The 20,062-nt window shown below is 32.9% G+C and overlaps 3 protein-coding genes and 1 long non-coding RNA gene across 6 annotated transcripts; 1 reads left to right on the top strand and 3 right to left on the bottom strand.

Annotated features, from left to right (window-relative positions):
- Positions 1 to 3,825: 3,825 nt before the first annotated feature.
- MLO13 (Seven transmembrane MLO family protein) lies at positions 3,826 to 9,630 on the bottom strand. 2 transcript variants are annotated; one of them, XM_020366019.3, is made up of 14 exons: positions 8,980 to 9,630; positions 8,768 to 8,825; positions 8,082 to 8,302; positions 7,679 to 7,795; positions 7,521 to 7,575; positions 7,355 to 7,428; positions 5,965 to 6,039; positions 5,777 to 5,865; positions 5,630 to 5,679; positions 5,514 to 5,554; positions 5,197 to 5,409; positions 4,730 to 4,797; positions 4,545 to 4,605; positions 3,826 to 4,252 (listed from the first exon to the last, which is right to left on the bottom strand). In XM_020366019.3, the coding sequence occupies exons 1-14, from the start codon at positions 9,097 to 9,099 to the stop codon at positions 4,025 to 4,027; spliced, it is 1,470 nt and encodes a 489-aa protein (XP_020221608.1). In that variant the 5' UTR covers positions 9,100 to 9,630; the 3' UTR covers positions 3,826 to 4,024. The 2 variants fall into 2 exon arrangements, with proteins under 2 accessions (XP_020221608.1, XP_082920248.1); XM_083064122.1 differs by lacking the exons at positions 3,826 to 4,252; positions 4,545 to 4,605 and having other exon boundaries at positions 4,726 to 4,797.
- On the top strand, positions 6,287 to 8,525 carry LOC145951932 (uncharacterized). 2 transcript variants are annotated; one of them, XR_014429839.1, is made up of 2 exons: positions 6,287 to 7,394; positions 7,987 to 8,525. It is a non-coding gene; the product is annotated as an uncharacterized LOC145951932 (long non-coding RNA). The 2 variants fall into 2 exon arrangements; XR_014429838.1 differs by having other exon boundaries at positions 6,287 to 7,417.
- A 139-nt stretch (positions 9,631 to 9,769) lies between the features above and the next one.
- On the bottom strand, positions 9,770 to 13,218 carry LOC109803501 (endoglucanase 25). The gene is made up of 6 exons (XM_020365106.3): positions 12,699 to 13,218; positions 12,302 to 12,615; positions 11,527 to 11,988; positions 10,922 to 11,057; positions 10,656 to 10,828; positions 9,770 to 10,530 (listed from the first exon to the last, which is right to left on the bottom strand). The coding sequence occupies exons 1-6, from the start codon at positions 13,069 to 13,071 to the stop codon at positions 10,129 to 10,131; spliced, it is 1,860 nt and encodes a 619-aa protein (XP_020220695.1). The 5' UTR covers positions 13,072 to 13,218; the 3' UTR covers positions 9,770 to 10,128.
- Positions 13,219 to 14,547: 1,329 nt separating this feature from the next.
- On the bottom strand, positions 14,548 to 19,684 carry LOC109803994 (ferric reduction oxidase 7, chloroplastic). The gene is made up of 9 exons (XM_020365719.3): positions 19,321 to 19,684; positions 19,144 to 19,237; positions 18,471 to 18,671; positions 17,181 to 17,415; positions 16,396 to 16,723; positions 16,071 to 16,311; positions 15,649 to 15,904; positions 15,130 to 15,559; positions 14,548 to 14,968 (listed from the first exon to the last, which is right to left on the bottom strand). Exons 1-9 carry the CDS (start codon positions 19,550 to 19,552, stop codon positions 14,799 to 14,801), a joined length of 2,187 nt encoding a protein of 728 aa, XP_020221308.2. The 5' UTR covers positions 19,553 to 19,684; the 3' UTR covers positions 14,548 to 14,798.
- Between the last annotated feature and the right edge of the window lie 378 nt (positions 19,685 to 20,062).

The following is a 20,062-nucleotide window of genomic DNA, read 5'->3' as shown; positions in this document are numbered from 1 at the left end:
TATTATTTAGTAATATATGAATAATATTGGGAATGAAATCTTTCATAATTTAAGTTTAGATTTTCATTCTTTTGATTTTGTTAGATTCAAATTAAAAAAAATATAAGAAGGGTGAATAAAATCTTTTAAAGAATTTCATGTTTAAAAGTAATATATCCAAATAAATATTTACTCAAGATTTTCTATAATTAAATTATAAAACAAATTATTTTAATATTTTATCAAATTAATAAATTGATAATAAAAAAATATACATAGATTTGTTATTTTCAAATATGTAACTCCTTATCTAAAATCCAATTTCCGAGCTAGATTGTTAGGGTTTTCTCAAAAAATAAAATAAAAAATTTATTGTTGATTGAAATTAATATTAATCATTTATTATTTTTCTCACAGCTTAAATGTTAATCAAATTCATTCTCTTAACTAACATAATTATTAATGAGAATAAATGCTAATTTATGATAATTTAAAATTATCATCGTAGCAATATGATAATATTTTAATTTTTAATTATTAGGTTTTGAAAAAATAAATTGTTTAAGGATCGTTTATAATTAGCATGAATATTAATATTAATTATAATAATATTTATTACTTTTCTGTAACATAATCAAATTAAATTTCTTAAATTATAAAATTAATAATATATAAAACTAATTGAATAAATTATAAATTATCAGATATTTTAATATACTATTAATATTAATTAAAATTACTTCATTGTTGTTTCTAATTAATATTAATAGTTATACTATTTATTATTTGTCTGTAAATGAAAATTTAATAAAATTTGATCTTTTAATTAATAAGCTCATTAGTTTATATATAATTACTAATTAAACGTAATTTCAAATTATCATACATTATAGTTTCGAAAAAATGTTTTTCTTATTATAATTAATAATTATTTCATAATATTTATTGTCTTTTATTTTTTTATAATAGATATTTTAATCAAATTTAGTCTCTTAATTATTAATTAATATAATTAATAATTAAATAAAATTTGAAATTATTTATTATTTGATACAATGTAACTATATTATATAATTTGTCACAATTATTAATATTCAATAGTAATAATATACAAGGAAAAAGAGAATTAAGTTGATTATTTAGTTAAAAAATTTAATATATATTAACCCTTGAAGAGATAAAAGTGTGAGTGATTTGAGAAAAAATTAGAATAAAAAAAACAAAAAAATGAGAAATTCATAAAAGTATTGAGTGATTTGATATAGGTGAACAACAAAAATAATATTATAAAAAGTGATATATAGATAATATATCATTGTTATTTTCAATTTTTAATAAAAATAAAAATAAATAAGTCATATTGGCAATGAACATGCAAGTGAGGATCCAATTCAACATTAACAAATTCTTTTTTCATCACTTTCCTGCAAAATTAACAATTGCATATTAACAAATAATTTAAAACCACAAATAAAAAAAATTAGAGCAGTTTTTTATCCACAATTTTGAAGTCTTTATTAAATTTTTACTCTTGGTACACATATCTAAACACGAAAACAAAACATACATTGAAACAAATCATCATAAATTTAGTTTCACACAAGAAGTGCTACATTTCTCTAATTTGCCATTCTTCTTCTCAAGCAAGACTAAAAAAAAGAAGAAGAAAAAGTAACATCTTCCGTTTTTAACATATATTACCATGTGAGATAAAATTTAAATAAAGAAAATAAGAGATGAATTAAATAGAACGTAAAATTATAATATAAAGGATATTTTAAAGATGCAATAAAAGATAAAGACCGAGAGAAATTGACATGTAAAATAAATTATCAAATTTCAAATTTATGTGCAAATAAAATTGAGAAAAAAGATGAGAAAATAAAAATAATCTTTTAAACAATAAAAGAATGAGAGTTGAATTAAATAGAATAGAAAGTAAAAAAAAAATGATAAATGATAGAAATTTAAAAAAATTGTTGGACAGAAAAATATGTTACGATAGGAACATGTGAGATTGATTTTCTAATTAGTGAGAGGATTTTTTTTCCTCTTCCAATTAACGAAGTATTTATTCTTAAACGTTTGTGCATATTTAGATTAGATGTAGTTTTTTGACCCAAGGGTGTAATTTTAAATTTCGTCGCAGGAATTAATGCATCTTTATTATTAATGATTTTAAAATTGGAATTGGTGAAAGCACTTGTCCACAATTTAATGATTTATTAGTTCAAATTAGGGATGGCAATGGGGCTCTATAGGGACGGATAATAGTAAACTCGTTCCCACTCTGCTGAATGAAAATTGGCCACATACCCACCTCATATCCGCGCGGGTATCCATTAAACGGGTATCCATGAATTTCTTGAATACTCACGGATATCCACGGATATTCATAGATATTTATAAAATTTTTAAGAAATTAAAAAAATTATATTACAAATAATTTTAAGTTTATATTTTAATAGCATTGAAATATTAAAAATAAAAATTCAACGTTAATTTTGAACTTTTATTTAACGTTAATTTTGTTGAAATAATAATAAAAATTCAAGATAATCAATAACTTAAAATACATCAATCTCACAAGTAAGTTAAAGTTAGGGGTGTTCATGGATCGGTTTTCTCAAAAAATCGATCCGAACCGAACCGAACCGTTTTATAAAAGTGGATCGGTTAACCGATCCATTTTTATAAAGTGGATTGGTTTGGTTTTTTTAAAATATAGATAAGTTTTTTTGAAATTGGATCGGTTCGGTACGGTGCAGTTATCCACTTTTTTACTTATATATCGATCGGTTTTTTTAGAAAACCAAACCGATCCACTTTGTAAAAATGGATCGGATAACTGAACCGGTTTTATAAAGTGATTCGGTTCGGATTTTTTTTCAAAATGGATCGAATTTTTCAATATGGATCGGATCGGTTATGGATCGGTTCGGATCAATTTAGATTTTTTGCACACCCCTAGTTAAAGTCTCATCACAAAGCTATAATAATTCAATCTCATAATTCCAAATGAAAGTAAATAACTTAAAATACATAAATCTTATTGGTCCAATCAAAGCTAGAAAATTAATCAAATTACATCCAATATAATCCTATAACATGCTTAACACATGTCGGTAACTTCATCAACCTCACTTTTGTAAGAAAATAAGATGAGAGTGTAATTTTAAAATTATGTGGTACAAGAATAATTAGAATATTTAAGAAATAATATTAAATGGGTACCCGCGGGTATAGATATCATCATACCCGCCCCTGCCCCATTTATAAACGGATAAAAAATTATCCGTCTCCATTATTCTCGGGTACCCAATTAGCCTATCCATTTATTATCCATAGCGGGTTTTATCTATAGATACCCGCAAGTACGGATATTTTTGCCATCCCTAGTTCAAACATTATACAGTAGTCCAGCTGGTAGTAATTTTGTTTTTATGTTATATAATATATAATTATAAGAAATTAATATATAAAAAGTTGCGAGTAATCATAAGGGACTAAATTATGTTGAGATAAAAAATTAATGATTGGTAAAATAATTTTTAAATATGCGAGAAGTATAATCTTTAAATGTATTTTTATATATTTTAAAAATATTTTCGATTAAATAAAGAAATAAAAACAAAAATGTAAGGTTTTGTAAGTTAAGTCAAAATGTTACGTAGATACAGTTTTGAACAGTGAGTTTAATTTACATACATTCTTAATATAAAATTGTTATACTATTAATTAGTTAGAAATATTAGTAATAACTATTAAAATGATTATTTTACAAATCAACAATTTAATCATATATATATATATATATATATATATATCGGATAATAGTATAAAATCTTTGTATAATACTTTAGTGCAAGTACTATTTACTCGAGAACAATTTGCGTCTGCCCTTTACAATCATGATGAATTCATGTTAATAAGAAAACAGAACCAAAGTATTGTATTCTTTTAATAATAAAAATCATAATTAAAACCAATTAGTAATGTTATATTGGCAGTTTTCAAGTTTTCCTACAATCAAGATGAATTCATGTTAGTGAATATTGGATGCATTAGGTCTCTCATACGGAGATTGGACAATGTGGGGAAGCTCAATTATAGATGTTGCATCTTCCACCATGATTATTGCTTGTTCATCAATTTGAGCACATTGGTTTGATTCTTTGATCATGCGGTTGGACCGCCTTGAATTGGAGGAGCCACCTTCAGGCCCCATCAATGGAGATTCATACACCTTATCAGCCTTGATTTTGCTACCCATCTGCTCTCATTGTGAGGAGATTAAAGCAAACAACATAAACATGTTAGAGCTTTGATCAAATCTTAAGGGTTTAATGGTAATGCATTATAAAATAGTTTTACACGGTCAACCAATTACAATTTATCATAAATACGTTTTTTAACTTTTACAATAATTATTTAAAAATCATATAAACTGTGATTTTTATTAGTTGTCAATGCATTACCATTAAACCCAATCTTATATTGTACTTCCAAACAAGTTTTATGAATCTAATGGCAGAAGAATGTCCATAGGTAATAGGTTATCCAACCTGAGTCACGAGAGTGTACAAAGGCAAGGTGCTGTAACTGCAAAGCACTTGAACAATTACACTGCATGACATGTTACCACCAAGTAGTGAGATGAGAAGATAGCACACGTTTCTCAGTAGCAATATATATCTTGAGCAAAAGTATGTCATGATTTTCTACTTTCAACTTTTAAAGAGTATATTACCCTATTATAAGTCTTGGGATTATGTAGGATATTTTCTCCATAATGCATGAATCAAATCCATAAGTACACTGCATAAGGATTAATACTCATTGTTAAGATAGAAAAAATATTTATTAAAGGTTAAACTATTCACCTGGTCCTTATAGGTGTTCCCTATCAAGTTTTAAGCCCGTATACTCGAGAAAACTATTTGTTAGTGTTTACACATTTTTTTGTGGCTGTTTATCACTGCATAAAAATTTTGTAGCAGTTTTACACCACCAGACATTCTTATCTGGGGTTAGCACTGGGTGCTAAAACTTGACGTTTATGCATGTATAGAGACTAAAACTTATAGTTTTCTCGTATAGGAACTAAAGCTTAAATTGAGACAACTAAGATCAAGTGAGTAATTTAACCTTTATTAAAATGGCATAGACTTGCTTCTACATTAATTTGAAAGGGAAGCTTACAGAGCCAACACTCACCCAAATCCAGAAGAAAAATGCAAGCTCAAAAGAGTTTTGAAACAAAATGAAGTGAAGTAAGTCAAGGACTAGAGCTGGGCGAGCAAACCAAAAGTATTCATCTGATGGCTTCACTTGTTTATGTTTGGTACCTTTCTTTCCCATCATATCAATTGATTCCTGAGCCAAACGAGCGATTATGTGCTCCAACTTTGCCCCCACAAGAAGTAGAAGCTGTTTCATAAGCAAGTTTAATACAAGTCTTACCACTATGTCGTTCTTCAAATCATTAGTTATGGTAACAAAATATCCAATTGAAAACAATGCAAGTCACTTACTATCAATGGTAAAAAGGCTAACCAGAAATAAGTGTGCCATCCTGCATATTAAACTCATAAGTAGGTAGATATAAAACATAGAATATTGCCAAAGAGGATCCTAGTTAAGTATTTACCTTCAAGATTCAACAGCAAAAACAGCACAACAAAGAGCCACAGGTACCAGCTATGGTAGGCAAAAAAACCAAGAGAGGTTGGCTTACTAGTCAATATTTTCTTGCAATGAACTAACATAGATGAGGTGAACTTGTTTGCACTCTTACCTTATGCCTACAACTTTTTTGAAATCAACTTCAAGTGTCCGCTGCATGTAATCATAAAAATCATACTCCGGAACGTTTGGGTGGTGTTGCTGGAAAAGGTTATAAGTAATGTAGTTTATTATACATGCATATGATGAATTAGTTATTCTCTGAAAGATTAAAAATATATGATATGACCAGATCTTAACCTGGACAAATCCGTATCGCAGTGCAAGGTAGTCATTCTTCGTAACAGAGCCAAAAAATTGCTTGAAGAATGATCTCTGCCAATACAAACCCAAACTGAAGGGTGACTATCAGGGGGAAAAAAACATCTTATTTATCCTTAGGTACTTTCGATATTGTTTCTCGTTGGTAACTATACATTGAAACTCTGAGAAACATAGAAAGTATCTTGATACACTTATTCATCTATATTTGTAGGCTAAGTTATGTTTTTGTTCTCTACATTTATTTTTAGGATTCAATTTGATTCTCTAATTTTTTTTAAAAAAATATTCAATATTACACTTTCATTCAAATTGACATTAATAACATTAACGAAATCGAATGAAAGAACAATTAGAAAACCAAATTGAATATTTAAAAATAGTGAGACCAAATTAAATATTTTAAAAATAGATGAACTAAAAATGAATAATAATTTATCTAATATCTTTTTTGTCTAGATAAATTTGAATTTTCTTTACCTATTTAATATTTTTTTTATTAAATAATTCCTTCATTTTGTGATATTTAATTTCAAGTATTCAATTTGTTATCTTTCATGATATTGTTAAGGTAATTCAATTTGTTTTCATGAATCATATTCAATTTTAATTAATATTTTAGAAATTAGATTGAACCATCCAATTCAATTGGATTGATCGAAAATTGATGTGATGATTAGTCCATTAACTTAATATTTTGGGCTCATATTATAACTAGTAAGAATTTATCAATCAATCTAAAACCTATATAAAAAAAAAACTAGAAACTTTTAAAAAATCATTATTTCCTTATTATTTTAATTTAATCTAAAATAAATTTAAGATAAATAAAACACTTATTTTAATATTACACATGTATAAATTAATTTGTTAATTATGATTTAATTTGGTCACTATATTTTAAAAATATTTTATTGATCTCACTATTTTTAAAATGTTCTATTAGATAATCTAATTTTCAAAAATTGTTCAATGTTATCATTTCTTATAATTTCATTAATGTTATTAGTGTTAATTTGGATAGAAGAACAATATGAAACATTTTTTTGAAAATTAGAAGACAAATTGAATCATTTAAAAATAATAGAACTAAATTGATTCTGAAAAATGAATAGAGTGAAAAAAAAATAATTTAACCATATTTATAAGTCTATTACAAGTAAAACACCATTTTCAAGCTTCCAATTGATGCAAACATGCGTTGTATATGAATCCACGTAGCAAAATGTGACATGCAGGATAATCACTCAACTTTCATTTTATTTGGTAAGATTTTCATTTTATGAACTGGTATAAGTTTTCTATTCCATTTTCCTTCATCCTATAAGTTGAAGGTTGAAGAAGACTAAGCAAGGTTTTGAAGACTTACCAGCCAACTAACAACAGCTGCTCTTCTCCAATGTCCATCAGTATGTATATTGAAGAACTCATGGTACTCTTTATCTGCATTTCAGAAAAACTAGAAAGTTGGAATCTGAAAAGACGAATCATTTCATTTTCATATGTAGATCATCTGAATTTTGGATTCAAATTACTTGAACTTATGTACTCCTTCCTATTAAAATTCTCCCACTTCTTCCATTGCCGGATCTACACCATGTAAAAATTAAACATTATAATGCTGCAAATCATGGATGGACTATTATTTTAATTAGCATATATCTGTTGGAGTATCATATCATCGACTTATTACCCTTGCACCTCCAAGAACCATTGTGATGACACAGAATGCTGCGTGTACAACAGCTAATACAAAGATAAAAATGTGAAGATGATGTAATGATTCCAGTGATAGCAATGGAATCTTCCCCTGCTTAGAAAAAAAGAAAGGAATGGATTATAAATATAAACCACATAATTTGTTTGTTTATGCAAATATTATGTTGTGAGAGGTGTTTGGCTAAATAGGGTTACTCTTTCCTTAATTTTTATTGATATATTATCCATTATTATCTTGTAATCTGACTTTTCAATTACACGAACTTGATCTATTTTTTACAGTTTTGTAGGATTCCAATGTTCTTTGTTAGTGACATGGTGGCTAGCAACCTTAATAAAACAAAGTAAATTCATTGGGTATAGTATTACACTATTACCTTCTGCCTACAATGCTCTGAACCGGTGTCTGTTGAAAAAAGCCTTCGTCTGTTTATTATAGCATCGTAGTATATCTGATCATGCTCTGAAGCTTCTGAAGACCCATGAGGTATCTTGCAAGGAAGCATTTGGGTTGCAAGATTTGGTGAAATGCAAATATGACTTATTAGACCTTGAAATACGGTTAATAGGAGGGAAATGAACCCTAAAAGCATCAATTCTGGTGAAAACATAAGGTACACACTGATCAGGATGAAGAATCTCGTATTAGAGTAAACATCTATAGAAAAAGTATCACCTGAGGTTGTAATCAGTAGATGTGATGCAAATGTTTTGTACTCAATAGGATTGAGAGCACAGATTGTGTGATCCTCTTCAAAATACAATTATTACCTATATTTACTTTCTTCCGAAGACTCAATCCAGAGTCTTTGGTTTTGACATTACTCATTTGAATAATTTTATTCTTGAGCAACTGATTACACTAATGTGACTATTGATTCAATGAATTGTAGGGAGGAAAGGGGGCAATACTAATTGAAACATCTACAACTTTAAAATCGTAATAATATTCTTCACAGATCAAAATGTGAACAATAAAAAATTGTATGATGTGCCAACATATCCCAATATTGAAAAGCTTTGTTTGACAGTGAAACAAATTTAAACTCATAAAAGAAACTACCTTCTTCCAATTTTTGTAAGGCTTCATACAATGCAGTCTGATCTTTTTTCTTTAGGTACTATAACATCAAACCAACCAAACAACTCATCACGACCGAAGTCATACTGAGAAGAAAAAATTACGTAACAAGAATAACATTACCCCCTTAAACAGAACAAAATGGTTGAGTAATCGACCAGGCCACGATAAAATGTGATAGTGTGTTAGTTTACCTTTCCCAGGCGGTGAATAGCACGCTCAACACAAAGAGAGATGAAAACAATGATGGAGCAAACAACCGCGACAATCCATGTTGGTGTATATTCCAGAGACTGGCTCAGTTCTTCTGCCATGTTTTGCACTTTTTTTAGCAAAGCAGCTCTTTCTGTTCAATTTATACTTAGGCCTGAAAGTGATTGTAGTTGAGGTAACGAGATTCTGCATATTGCATAGTTGATTGATGCCACAGCAAGCAAGGAATGTTTCCCCATTAGACAAGGTATCTGACAAATAAATGAAGTTGGCATGCATAGAGGGGGGAACCAGATTCAAAGTGCTGATCACGAGTAGCGCGCAAGATTGACTAAAAAATATAAGATTGTTTCACAAGTCACAACCATGGTTTCCATATACCAAACCTTACACATCCACGTTGCGACCCGAAAAAGAATCGAAAGTACATTTTGAAGTGTAATGTTTTTTGTTTTTTTGCGGAGAAAGTGCAGCTTCCATGGAACACAAAAGAAGTGTTGTGGTTGTCAATCTTATGATTGAGTAGTGTGTTCGTCGTCTCATTTTTAGGTGTACTTGTCTCCTTGTAGTATATGCATACAAAAGCCAAGGTTATTTTAAGAGGATGATGATTTCTAGCAGTTACAATTATGCTATGCATGGATCCATCCACCAGCAGATCCCTAAGAACATCTTTATGGCTACCTTACAAAAATAGAATGAGGAAAAAGAACCAAGGCGCAACAAAAAAATAGAAGACTAAACTATGATAAATAGAAAGAACGAAAAATATAGAGTAAAACTGTGAATGCATTTCAGGAAACTGTCAAACAATTACAAAATGTTCAGCTTTTATGTTTAAAGAATACAAGATTTGATTTAGATACATATATACTATGTGTATCACAAAAATTTAAAGAGACACACTTTCAAGTACCACCACTTTATCAATTCTCAATGCTAATCTTGAGTAGGTCATTGGCCCCGGCCAACTATATTCACTATGCCAAGCTCCATTACATCCATTTCTTCAAGCTTTTTTCTGCAAAATTACCTTGATCCTCCAATTGATACAAAATAATGAAGGTTTCCAGCGCACTCAAATCATCTGGGGTACTTGCTAGAAGGAAATAGTCAATGGTATGATGATCTTATGGTTTCCATGGTGCCGGAGGTGGTGGGGGTGTAGGAAACATTGGAGGAACAGCAGAGAAAAGGGTATTTTTGTCAATTAATGTACTTTTGTCGCCTGACAATGCCACTAGTGCTGCAACTAAACCAGCATTTCCAGCAAGAGTTGGCTCTGTATAATTGTAGTTTGTACGAACATCGTGGAAGCCATCATGCTTGTCGGGACCAGCAACCATGGCACCAACAATTGTATTTGGGTTTGGCTTGGAAGTGTCCCTCCATTTCCATCCACCTTTACAGTTATACTTGACCTTGTTCTTTGGTATAGATGCACCTCTATGGTGGACATGCTTTGGGTAATGATTACCAAAACCTACTATATAGCTCATTTTCCTCGGGTTATTTCCAAGGATGTAATCAATCTGCAAAAACACAAATGGGAAAAGAAAAGTTAGCCAAAACACCTCATAGTTCATAGTGATATCAATAGTATGAGGAAGAGTTGGATGCCACAGACATCTCACTTAAAGTAGAGAATATCACATACCTGAGTCTTGGCAAAGTTACGGAGAACATCGGTTGAAAAGAAATTAGGTCCACAATACCATCCAGGTGTATCAGCAGCATCAAGATAATCACTATATAGGGCAGCCAAAAAGGCAGCATTGACCACATATTGCAGAGGCTGAGGCCTACCATGGTTTAATTGAATCAAGCCTCCTGTGTGCACAAAATACCAACTATTTGCATGAGTATAAAAATTGGAAAGTCATGAACTCCAATGGTGCAAAGGTTTGAAGTAAGAACTGCTACCTTTGGTTCTATTAAAGCTTGTGAATACTGGTAGGTAGGAGCACATGATTATGCTTGTCTGATTGTGAAAGGTCCTTAAAATTTCTTCATATGGATACCCGGGACTCAAGAACAACCTCAAACGACTCAGAAGAACCTAAATACAAGATGACAAAATCAAATCAGTCAAATGAATTTTCACAAAAATTGTCATAATCTGAAAGGTGATAGATGATATTGAGACCACTTGCATGGGAACAAACACCCTAGGAAGACCAGGAGAGACAACATACAAGAGAATAAATGAGAAACGCTAACATGTGGATTTGAACTCAGAAAAGTATTAGCAGAACTCATGACACATACAAAAGCAAATAGTATCCCAGATCAGTAGCAATCATATCAAATACAGCAAAAATATTTCCAATTTATGAACAATAATTAGCCAGACGTCTAGATCAAATCTCGAGTTATTATTAGTCTCATTGTAAAATGAAAAGGTGATAAAAAATTAAGACCTTAACTTCCTGCTATTATCTGTTGATGTTAATCTAATTTACAAAACAACAAATCAAAATAACCTGAGCATGTTATAACTAAAAGAAAAAAAATCCCTGCAAAATTACCTGAGCACCAGCAAGTTTGTTATCCCAGCTCAATACACCATAATCAGGGCCTCCCCAGAAGGCACCAGCATGCTTGGCCAGGCCAGGAGCAGTAGCAAGCTTAAGGTAGGACGAATTTCCGGTTGCAAAATACATCCAAGCACCTCCCCAAACAAACTCATCCCAGTAGCTGGTAGAATTGTAAAATATCGCAGCCTCCGAACTCCCTGCACTGTACCTGCCTCTCTGCTCTCTCGAAAACTTGAAGAGGGTGGTCGCACCATGCACCAGTTTCTTCGAATAGGCTTTGTTGTCCTTGAAAACAATGGAAGCAGAAGCCAAGGCAGCAGCCATCTCAGCGGCAAGATCTGAACAACTGTGGCATTCAGTCACAGGCCGGTCATAGTCAATGTCCTCTGGACGCATCCAGCAATAGTGATCATTCGGTGTTGTACTCCCACCCGAAGTATCTCCAACCCCAACCTATCAAACAAGCCCAAAAAACCACATTTGAGATACATACCACTCCCCACAACAAAATTCTAGTCTATCCACCCAACTAATTTTCTCAAACCTTTCAATATAAGAAAAACACAAACAACATGCATCCTCCACAATTCACACCCCATAGCATGGTTTTAAAATTTGATCCATGACCCGTTATTTCAACCCCAAGTCAAGATTTATGGATCCCAGCTATCCCAATTGTGGATTCATGAACTACATCTGTCAGCACAATTAAGAAAGCTTGATCCATACTAAACCAGTCGTAAGGAAGAGAATGAGAATAGATTACCTGAGCAGCAAGGGTGGTGATGGTATCCGCAGTATGATTGAAGGTCTTGAGAAAATAATCAGTCCCCCACTTAATAACCTCCTTAACATGATCAAGCTCCCCAGCAGCCTCGTACTTAGCACTATACTCAATCACACTCCAACTCAACATAGTAATCGCAAAAGAAGCTGGAAAGTTAAACTTAATAGCATCCCCTGCATCATAGTACCCACCCACCAGATCCTTAATCGCCGACGAAGTCTCCGAAGACTTCCCATCCTGCGTACACGAGTTCCCCCTCCACGACACATTGTTATGCTTCGGCAACTTCCCAGCTACAAATTAAAAAAAAAAAAAAAAAATGAATTAGTAATCAACGACATTGCGATTATCCGATGTGGGGTTTCCGAGCGCTTACATTTCTGGGCGTTGAAGAACATGAGGGCCTTGCGGAGGGCGAGGGTGTAGTTGTCGGGGGGAGGGTGCTTGTGGTGGTGGCGGGGGACGGTGTTGACAATGAGGGCGATGAATCCGGCGAGGAATGCGGCGAAGAGGACGGTGCCGAGGGTCCAGACGAAGATCTTGCGGCTGACGATGATGCATCCGAGATCCACGTACTTCTTCTTCTTCTGCTCGCCGGGTCCCAGGAGCCAACTCTGCTGAGTCTCGTCCAACGGACGCGAGAGCGCCGCCCTGTCCAGGTCCTGCAGGTTGCGGCTCCGCTCCTCCTCCGTCGCGGAGTCCGTCGCGTTGATCTCCAACGGACCACCCCACGGATCTCTACCGTACATCCTCTCTTTTTTTTACAGTCACCGACACAACAGAAGCTCACGGACACACGGTTTGTGTTGGTATTAGTAAGAGTAAGAGGTGGCGTTTGTTTGGTTTTATATCTTTTCCTTTATTGTTATATATTCCTAATAATTGATTAATTGGTGCGAATGGGGATTTTTAGTTGGCGAATGGCTGGTAGTGACGGTGCATTATTACTAAGCCATGTGTGTTGGGATTTTGCTTTCGTTTTTTGTTTGGAAAATTGATTAATTAGGTTGAAGACAATGACCAGCCTACCGTCGACCGTGACACTCTGTCCGCAAATACGAGAAAAGTAATATAATATTTGTGATTGATTATGGAATTTTAGAGTAAAATAGTTAATTATTTATGGTAGGCCAAGGTGGTGTTTGTTTGGGCCGACACTAGAAGGAATTATGATCCAGTGTACATCTAACCCACCGTGGTTTTCTTTAAAGTTGTTGAGGTGGGCCAAACAAATATATTTGCCTTCATAAACGTGTTTCTTCCTCACGCTTTTTGTGTAATGGAAGCATATGAAAGCCAGAGATATTTGACCAAAGTGTGGTAAGTGGTAACACATACGCACACCTTCTCGACCCACCCCATGCTTCTCTTCAAAGCAATTGCTTTGGAACAAGACTTTGATTAAGAGTAAAGTTGTTGCACAATACCACACATCTAGAGAATTAAATCTTACTATGATAATAATAAAAAAGGCATAAAACTTACAAAGGAATTTAAACATATGCCACTTACATTAATTATCGACCATTATACAATTATGTGATTTAAAATCAACACAAACTTGTATGAACCATGTTAACCAAAAATCAACAGATTATTATTTATTTATTTTTGTATAACAATTTCTTTACGTATTTTATTTTTAAGTATTCAAATATCTTCTTTATTAAAAGGATATTTTTGATTTTTTTAACTTCTTTAATTAATACTTAATTTTTAATTAAAAATATATAACAATATTTACAAATTACCATAAGAATATTATTTTATCAATTAATCTACATTTTCTTAACACGTTTTTAATTATATTTTTACATTTTATGTATTTTGATATAAAAATAATAAAAAAAAATCGTGCGAGGCATTAGATACTTATCATAACTAACTCTAAACGACATATGATGAATAATCGGTCATGATGTGTCATCTTTTATAACAATGACGTGCCATCTTTTATCAAATGTAACCGAAGAAACTTGCAGAGATGATTTCAGATTTTATTTACTAAAAGAATTCATATTTCGTCCTTATTTTAATAATATTAATAAATCAAAGGTTCGGTACGCCTACTCTGTTAATATGGTGTTTTATCATAGAATGATAGTTAGGTGGTATTTACATGATGTTATCTTCAAACTATATTATTGTTATTATAATCTACATCGACCTAACTTATTTATAAATAAAATATATTTTTAATCGTAATTTCATGTTGAAATCAAACATTGAAAATTAAGTCTATATCAATATCTACATATATACACACTAGCAACTCTGAAGCTGCAATTCCGAACATATGTCTAGTGATAGCATACATTCCATAAGGAGTAAAATTAGAAGCCTTCTAAGGATTATAGCACCTTATCCTGCAAAGGGTCGTAAAACTGGACTACTGCTATATACAATATACATACATATCAAAATATATATGCTTTTTCTTTAGTGAATGCATGTCTTCCATATTCCTAATGTGGAGCTAGAGATCAAAGCTATGACTGTGGAAATGGAAGATGGGATGATGGCGTTGTCTTGACACACTGTGTGCCCTGATTTCTTCTGCCACACTTGTCTGAAGTGTTGGAGGGCCACAAACTATGACACCCACATCAACATGGCTCCATTTCTCTGACATCAATTCATAAATTCCTGCCATATATGTATCCATATTAGTTAATCTGGATACATGTATCCACCACAAAGTATGTGTATCTGAATGCATTACTTTGCATGTAACTTGACTACGCAACAGGTCTTTCATGTTTTAAGCTTTAAAAACAAAAGAAAGCATTAACTTCATGAAGACATACCTTTAAAGTCTGGCCTGGAACCATAACGAATGACAGTTGACTTTGCAAGACTGTCTTGACTTTGATCCTTGTGAGCCAAATTGCCATTTTGCTGAATCTTATTAACCTTTATATTATTGGACATATCCTTCATAGAACTTTGCTTTTCCCAAATATGCCACAATGCAACAACAAAACCACCAAAGATAACAACACTTGCAACCATGCAGATTACAAATAGTAGTCCCTTGTACCACCATTGATATATGCCAAATGGGTTGATGTAGTAAACATACAACAAAATCAGCAATAGCATAAAGCCAACGGTGGATGAGATGACATATAGTCCAGACCAAAAATTGTTTCCTGTACCAACCAAAACTGACATGCCACAATCACTAGCGACAGGGCAGAATGAAGATTTTATTGGTTTGTAACTGTATCCCTCTTCCTGCAGATAATAACAATCAAATGCAATTAAGTGAAAAGTAAATAAATCATTAGAAAGTACAAATTTGTGAAAAAGAAATGTGGACTCACCACTGGAGGATCTGATTCTCGGGTGACATAGATATGAATATCAATGTTTACTTTATCTGAAAAGGATGGACATAATGTTTCCATGTCAATGGATGAAAGAAGTGGAAGCTCGTTTGATTTTTTCACCGCCCAAACAAGTAAAATGTTTCTTGGTTGACAGGGTTTCCCCTCCCTAACACGGTGGAGAATGTCACTCAATATTGCAAGGAAGGGTGAAAGTCCAATACCACCAGCCACCAATATAAGATTTTCATACCTTAAGAGAACAAAATGGCCAATCATTTCATCAGTTCGAGAACTAAAACATAAGTTGGCTTAAAATCTTCTTTGGCCTAAAACTCTAAATATTAAGGACTAAATCAAGGTTTCTATCATCTATTATGTGTGAAACATGAAAGTAAATTGGGCATGTAGCCACTTACATCAAGTGGTATGGTACTTCATGCCCATATGGCCCCTCAACCGAAGTTGTTATGACCGACACATCAACATCATTAATCCTTTCTCTCAACCTTTCTGTCCATTTGCCAAGAACCTTTATGAGAACAGCAAGGTGATGATTTCCATCCAAAGGGCTAGAAGAAACACTGAATGGATGCCACTGCAGCCATGATAGTTCCCGGACTTGAAGGAAAATGAAACTTAGTGCATTGTATCTCAAACCTACATTTCAAAAGGATTTATTGTCATTCAACTGGTAATGGTACCAAATTATGTGCACAAAAATACTTTGTTAAGTATAATTACTTTGAGGTTTTGACAGAACCAACTCCACAGTGCCGCATGGAAGGCATCTAGATGAGATTATATTAACTTTCCTTCGTGATTGGCAGAACCTCAGAAATCGATCAAGCACAAAAAGAAATATTCCCCCAGCAGCCATAGTGAAAATAAAGTCACCAACATGCAATGCCAAAAAGACAACAAAGACTACATATAATTGGTGGGTGTAGAAAAACAACTCAAAGTTCCTTGTTCGCACTCCGGGAAGAGAGGTCACCCACATAAACAAACCAGCTAGAAGGCTGATAACCCCTGGGAGATTGGCAACACCAATATCTTTCCATTGTACTAACTGCAAATGGAACCAAATTATTTACAGAAAATAGTTTGCTTGATTAAGCCAATGTATTATTTCAAGCTAAAGTTTGAACTATCAGTAAAAGTTTTATACTTTGAAAGAAAAAAGAAGTTTATGTAGAGCCACTTTTTTAATAGATTGACCAGTTTGAGATGTCAAAAATTAAAATTAGATTTTACTGTTTATGAACCATTATTTTATTCAAAATATAAGACACTTGAGAGTTGAGACCAACCAAAATCATTCATTAAACCACAGGATGACCATCAATTCATTAAAATAGAAGTCATCCTCATCCAGCAATCAAGAAATATATCAGGCTTTCTATATCAAATAAATAAATAGAAACACAAAGGGTGTTGAAAAAGAACACTTATGCGTTGTCTTACATTCAGAAAGTGTGTCAGTATAAACTATCTTCAAGAAAAGAAATCCATTAAAGAGGACTCACTTCTTGTACAAGGCGGCCATCCATTGCCCATGGAATAACATACAAGAGTCCATGGAGAGTAAAAAGCACCATTGTGAGGTGTCCCAGCCATACATGATATCTTGTGGCATGTTCAAAAGGGATATCTATATAGCGGAGAAGAACAGATCCTCTTGAAACTGGGATAAATAGGAAAGCTAAACACATTAACCCAATCCCACCCGTGCGAAGTCCCATAATTTCCAACAGGAACATGCTGAAAAATTGAAGTAAATCAGGAAAATCAGCTTATCATGTTCATCATTTTTAAACCTACATGAGCATTGTAAACTTTCTTGGCCAAATACTTGTTCCAAAATGTAATGTTCAATAATGGTTGCTGTCAGTGATAATTAACTTGCAAAAAAAAAAAAAAAAAAGATTCTATTTGAAGCACAAGTAAACAACATATAGATTCCAGGTCAAGGCTACTCACTTATAAGTTAAAACAGACTAGGGAAATATGCTTTTATGCATGTTTACAGAGAAATGATACTAACAAGTTCTACCATACCATGGCTAAAACAAAGAATACAACACTTTAATGCATAGGTGTGTATAATTCCCCAAAATTTGGGTGCATGAAGTTGTATTTTTTATTTTTTCTGTCAGGGGAGAGGATTGCTAGCTCGGGTAAATAAATACAGTCAAATATAAGCACCTCTCAAATTGAAAACCGTCAAATGTCAAGTTCATATAGAAATCACTCTGATAATACATGTGTCGCGACACAGTTTCTCATCACGGTATGGTAATCTACAAGGTAAAGTGCTAAACTAAGGTGAGATTTTCTTGTATATTTTATAAAACCTCAATTGATTCTTAGACATCCAAAAGTCAAATGAAGGCAAATGAGACATGAAAATGTATCACCGATACAAACTGAACTGAATGTTTTACTGAAGCCATATATAACCCACTAAAGGATAAACTAAAGGGAGTTTAGAATATGATGCATGAAGTGCCTATACATGATTGAGTCATCAAGCAGTTAATTCATCTACTTTTTTCCTTTTTTTATTGCTTTCGTGATGGAGTTGATTCCTCTCTTTTTTTCCCCCTTTTTTTGACGCACCGAAGGCTGATTGAAATATTTCTATTGAAGAATCCCCAGAGAAGTGTTAAAAAATAATTAGAAGAGCAAATGAGTACTCCAACAAACGATAAAGGGAAAAACTACACGTCTTCAACAAAGCAAAGAAATTCATTACATAAAGCAAGTCTGCAGAGTCCATATTTTGAAAATAAATGAATGGCACAAGATTGTTGTACCTCTTGGCTCTAATGGACGCCTTTTCAAAGAATGAGGTAGACCCAAGGGCTCTCACAAAGTAAGCATAGACAGCCCAGATAACATACAGCATAAAGAGGACAATCCCAATGAACTCTGCGGCAGAAACAACCCCAAATGGTCCCTTGACAAGCACAGGAAATGTCCATAGGCGGAACCTTGGATGCTTCGAATTCTTCTTCCTGCCATCAAAACCCAAGTCAAAAACAAAGTACCCAACATGGTTATGTCTGATAAACTTTTTCTATAAGAACTTATAAGAAAAGAAAATAAAAACTAAGAAGGTTAACTAAATTGAACTTCACCAAGAAGTTAAAATTAACTTCTGTCCTTCAACTTCCGGAGATGTTATACGAGAGAACTTCCAACATAAGTTGATTTTAGCTAATGGGAAAACTCAATTCATTTTAGTTTCTTATTTTCTTCTTCTTTAAGTGTTTATGAAGAAGTTTATAATACAATGATGATGAAATTCAGTGCACTTATGGTTTTAAATTGCAGTTAAGGTGGCAATTGGATTTGCGTCAAAATCTTTGATATCATGGAAAATTGCAGTTGTAGTAAACGTAAAATCCTTTACCACCGCAATTGTGGCTATGGAGTGCAATTTAAAACCTATAGGCACATATAGGAAAGTTTGAGAAAATCACATACCCATGAAGCTGATCATCCCCGGTAAGAATTAGGTGTGCAATGGCAAGAAATGCAATTATGAGAACCGGGGCACTGAAGAGCAGAAAAATGCTTCCTGCAAAACACACACACAGTTAGCTTTGAACTCACGCCACAAACACAATGAAAAGCAAGAAAACAAAAAGAAAGGTAAATAACCTGTGACTCCAAAAGGGGTTTCACGGTTGAGGTTGTTCCATTTTGAGAACAACTCATTCACAGGATTTGCAGGGAGCAGAAAAATGAAAGCTACCCATGCAACGAAGATCACGCAGATCAAAGTCTTGAGAGTCCATTTAGCAGCTGACACAAGACAAAACGATGTCTTGGTTGCAGTTTCACCACCTAAAGGAGAAAGCAAAGGACTAGGATCAACAGAGTTTTTCTCCATGGACACAACAAAAATTGCTCCACCATGCACTAGCTTGCTTGTTGCAACTTATTGAAGCACATTGCCACTTAGAAATAAAAGGTGGTGGCGGAAAAGAAGACAAATTTGATTTGTGGAACCCATCGTGATAAGAAGTTAGTGTAGTAAGGGGAATCTTAGGACCACCCAAATGAATTTTTTCAATTTTTATCCGAAGTTGGATAATTGAGTGCACTGTAAATTGTAATGCATGAGTGTACATAATTTCTCCAACCAGGAACATGTGGTGGAACCGAACTACATACGTTACTTCAAAAAAATGTTGAAAGATCGAGGTGGGTTCAACTGCACCATTCATGCCTTCATCAGAGTAATGACCCACAATTAAGAGCAAAGGAACAAAGTAAGACGTCAAATTTTACGTCACCAACGTCAACATTATTGTTTAACTATACATTTACTTTATTTTCTATTCGTCTATTCTTTTTTCATCAACATTATTGCTATTTATGACACACATTTTGTGGCTTT

This window comes from Cajanus cajan, chromosome 1, assembly GCF_000230855.2.
Source record: "Cajanus cajan strain Asha chromosome 1, NIPB_CcT2T_4, whole genome shotgun sequence".
Classification (NCBI taxonomy): Eukaryota; Viridiplantae; Streptophyta; class Magnoliopsida; order Fabales; family Fabaceae; genus Cajanus; species Cajanus cajan.
Note: the sequence above shows the minus strand (reverse complement) of the source record. Positions and strands in the feature narration are given on the sequence as shown.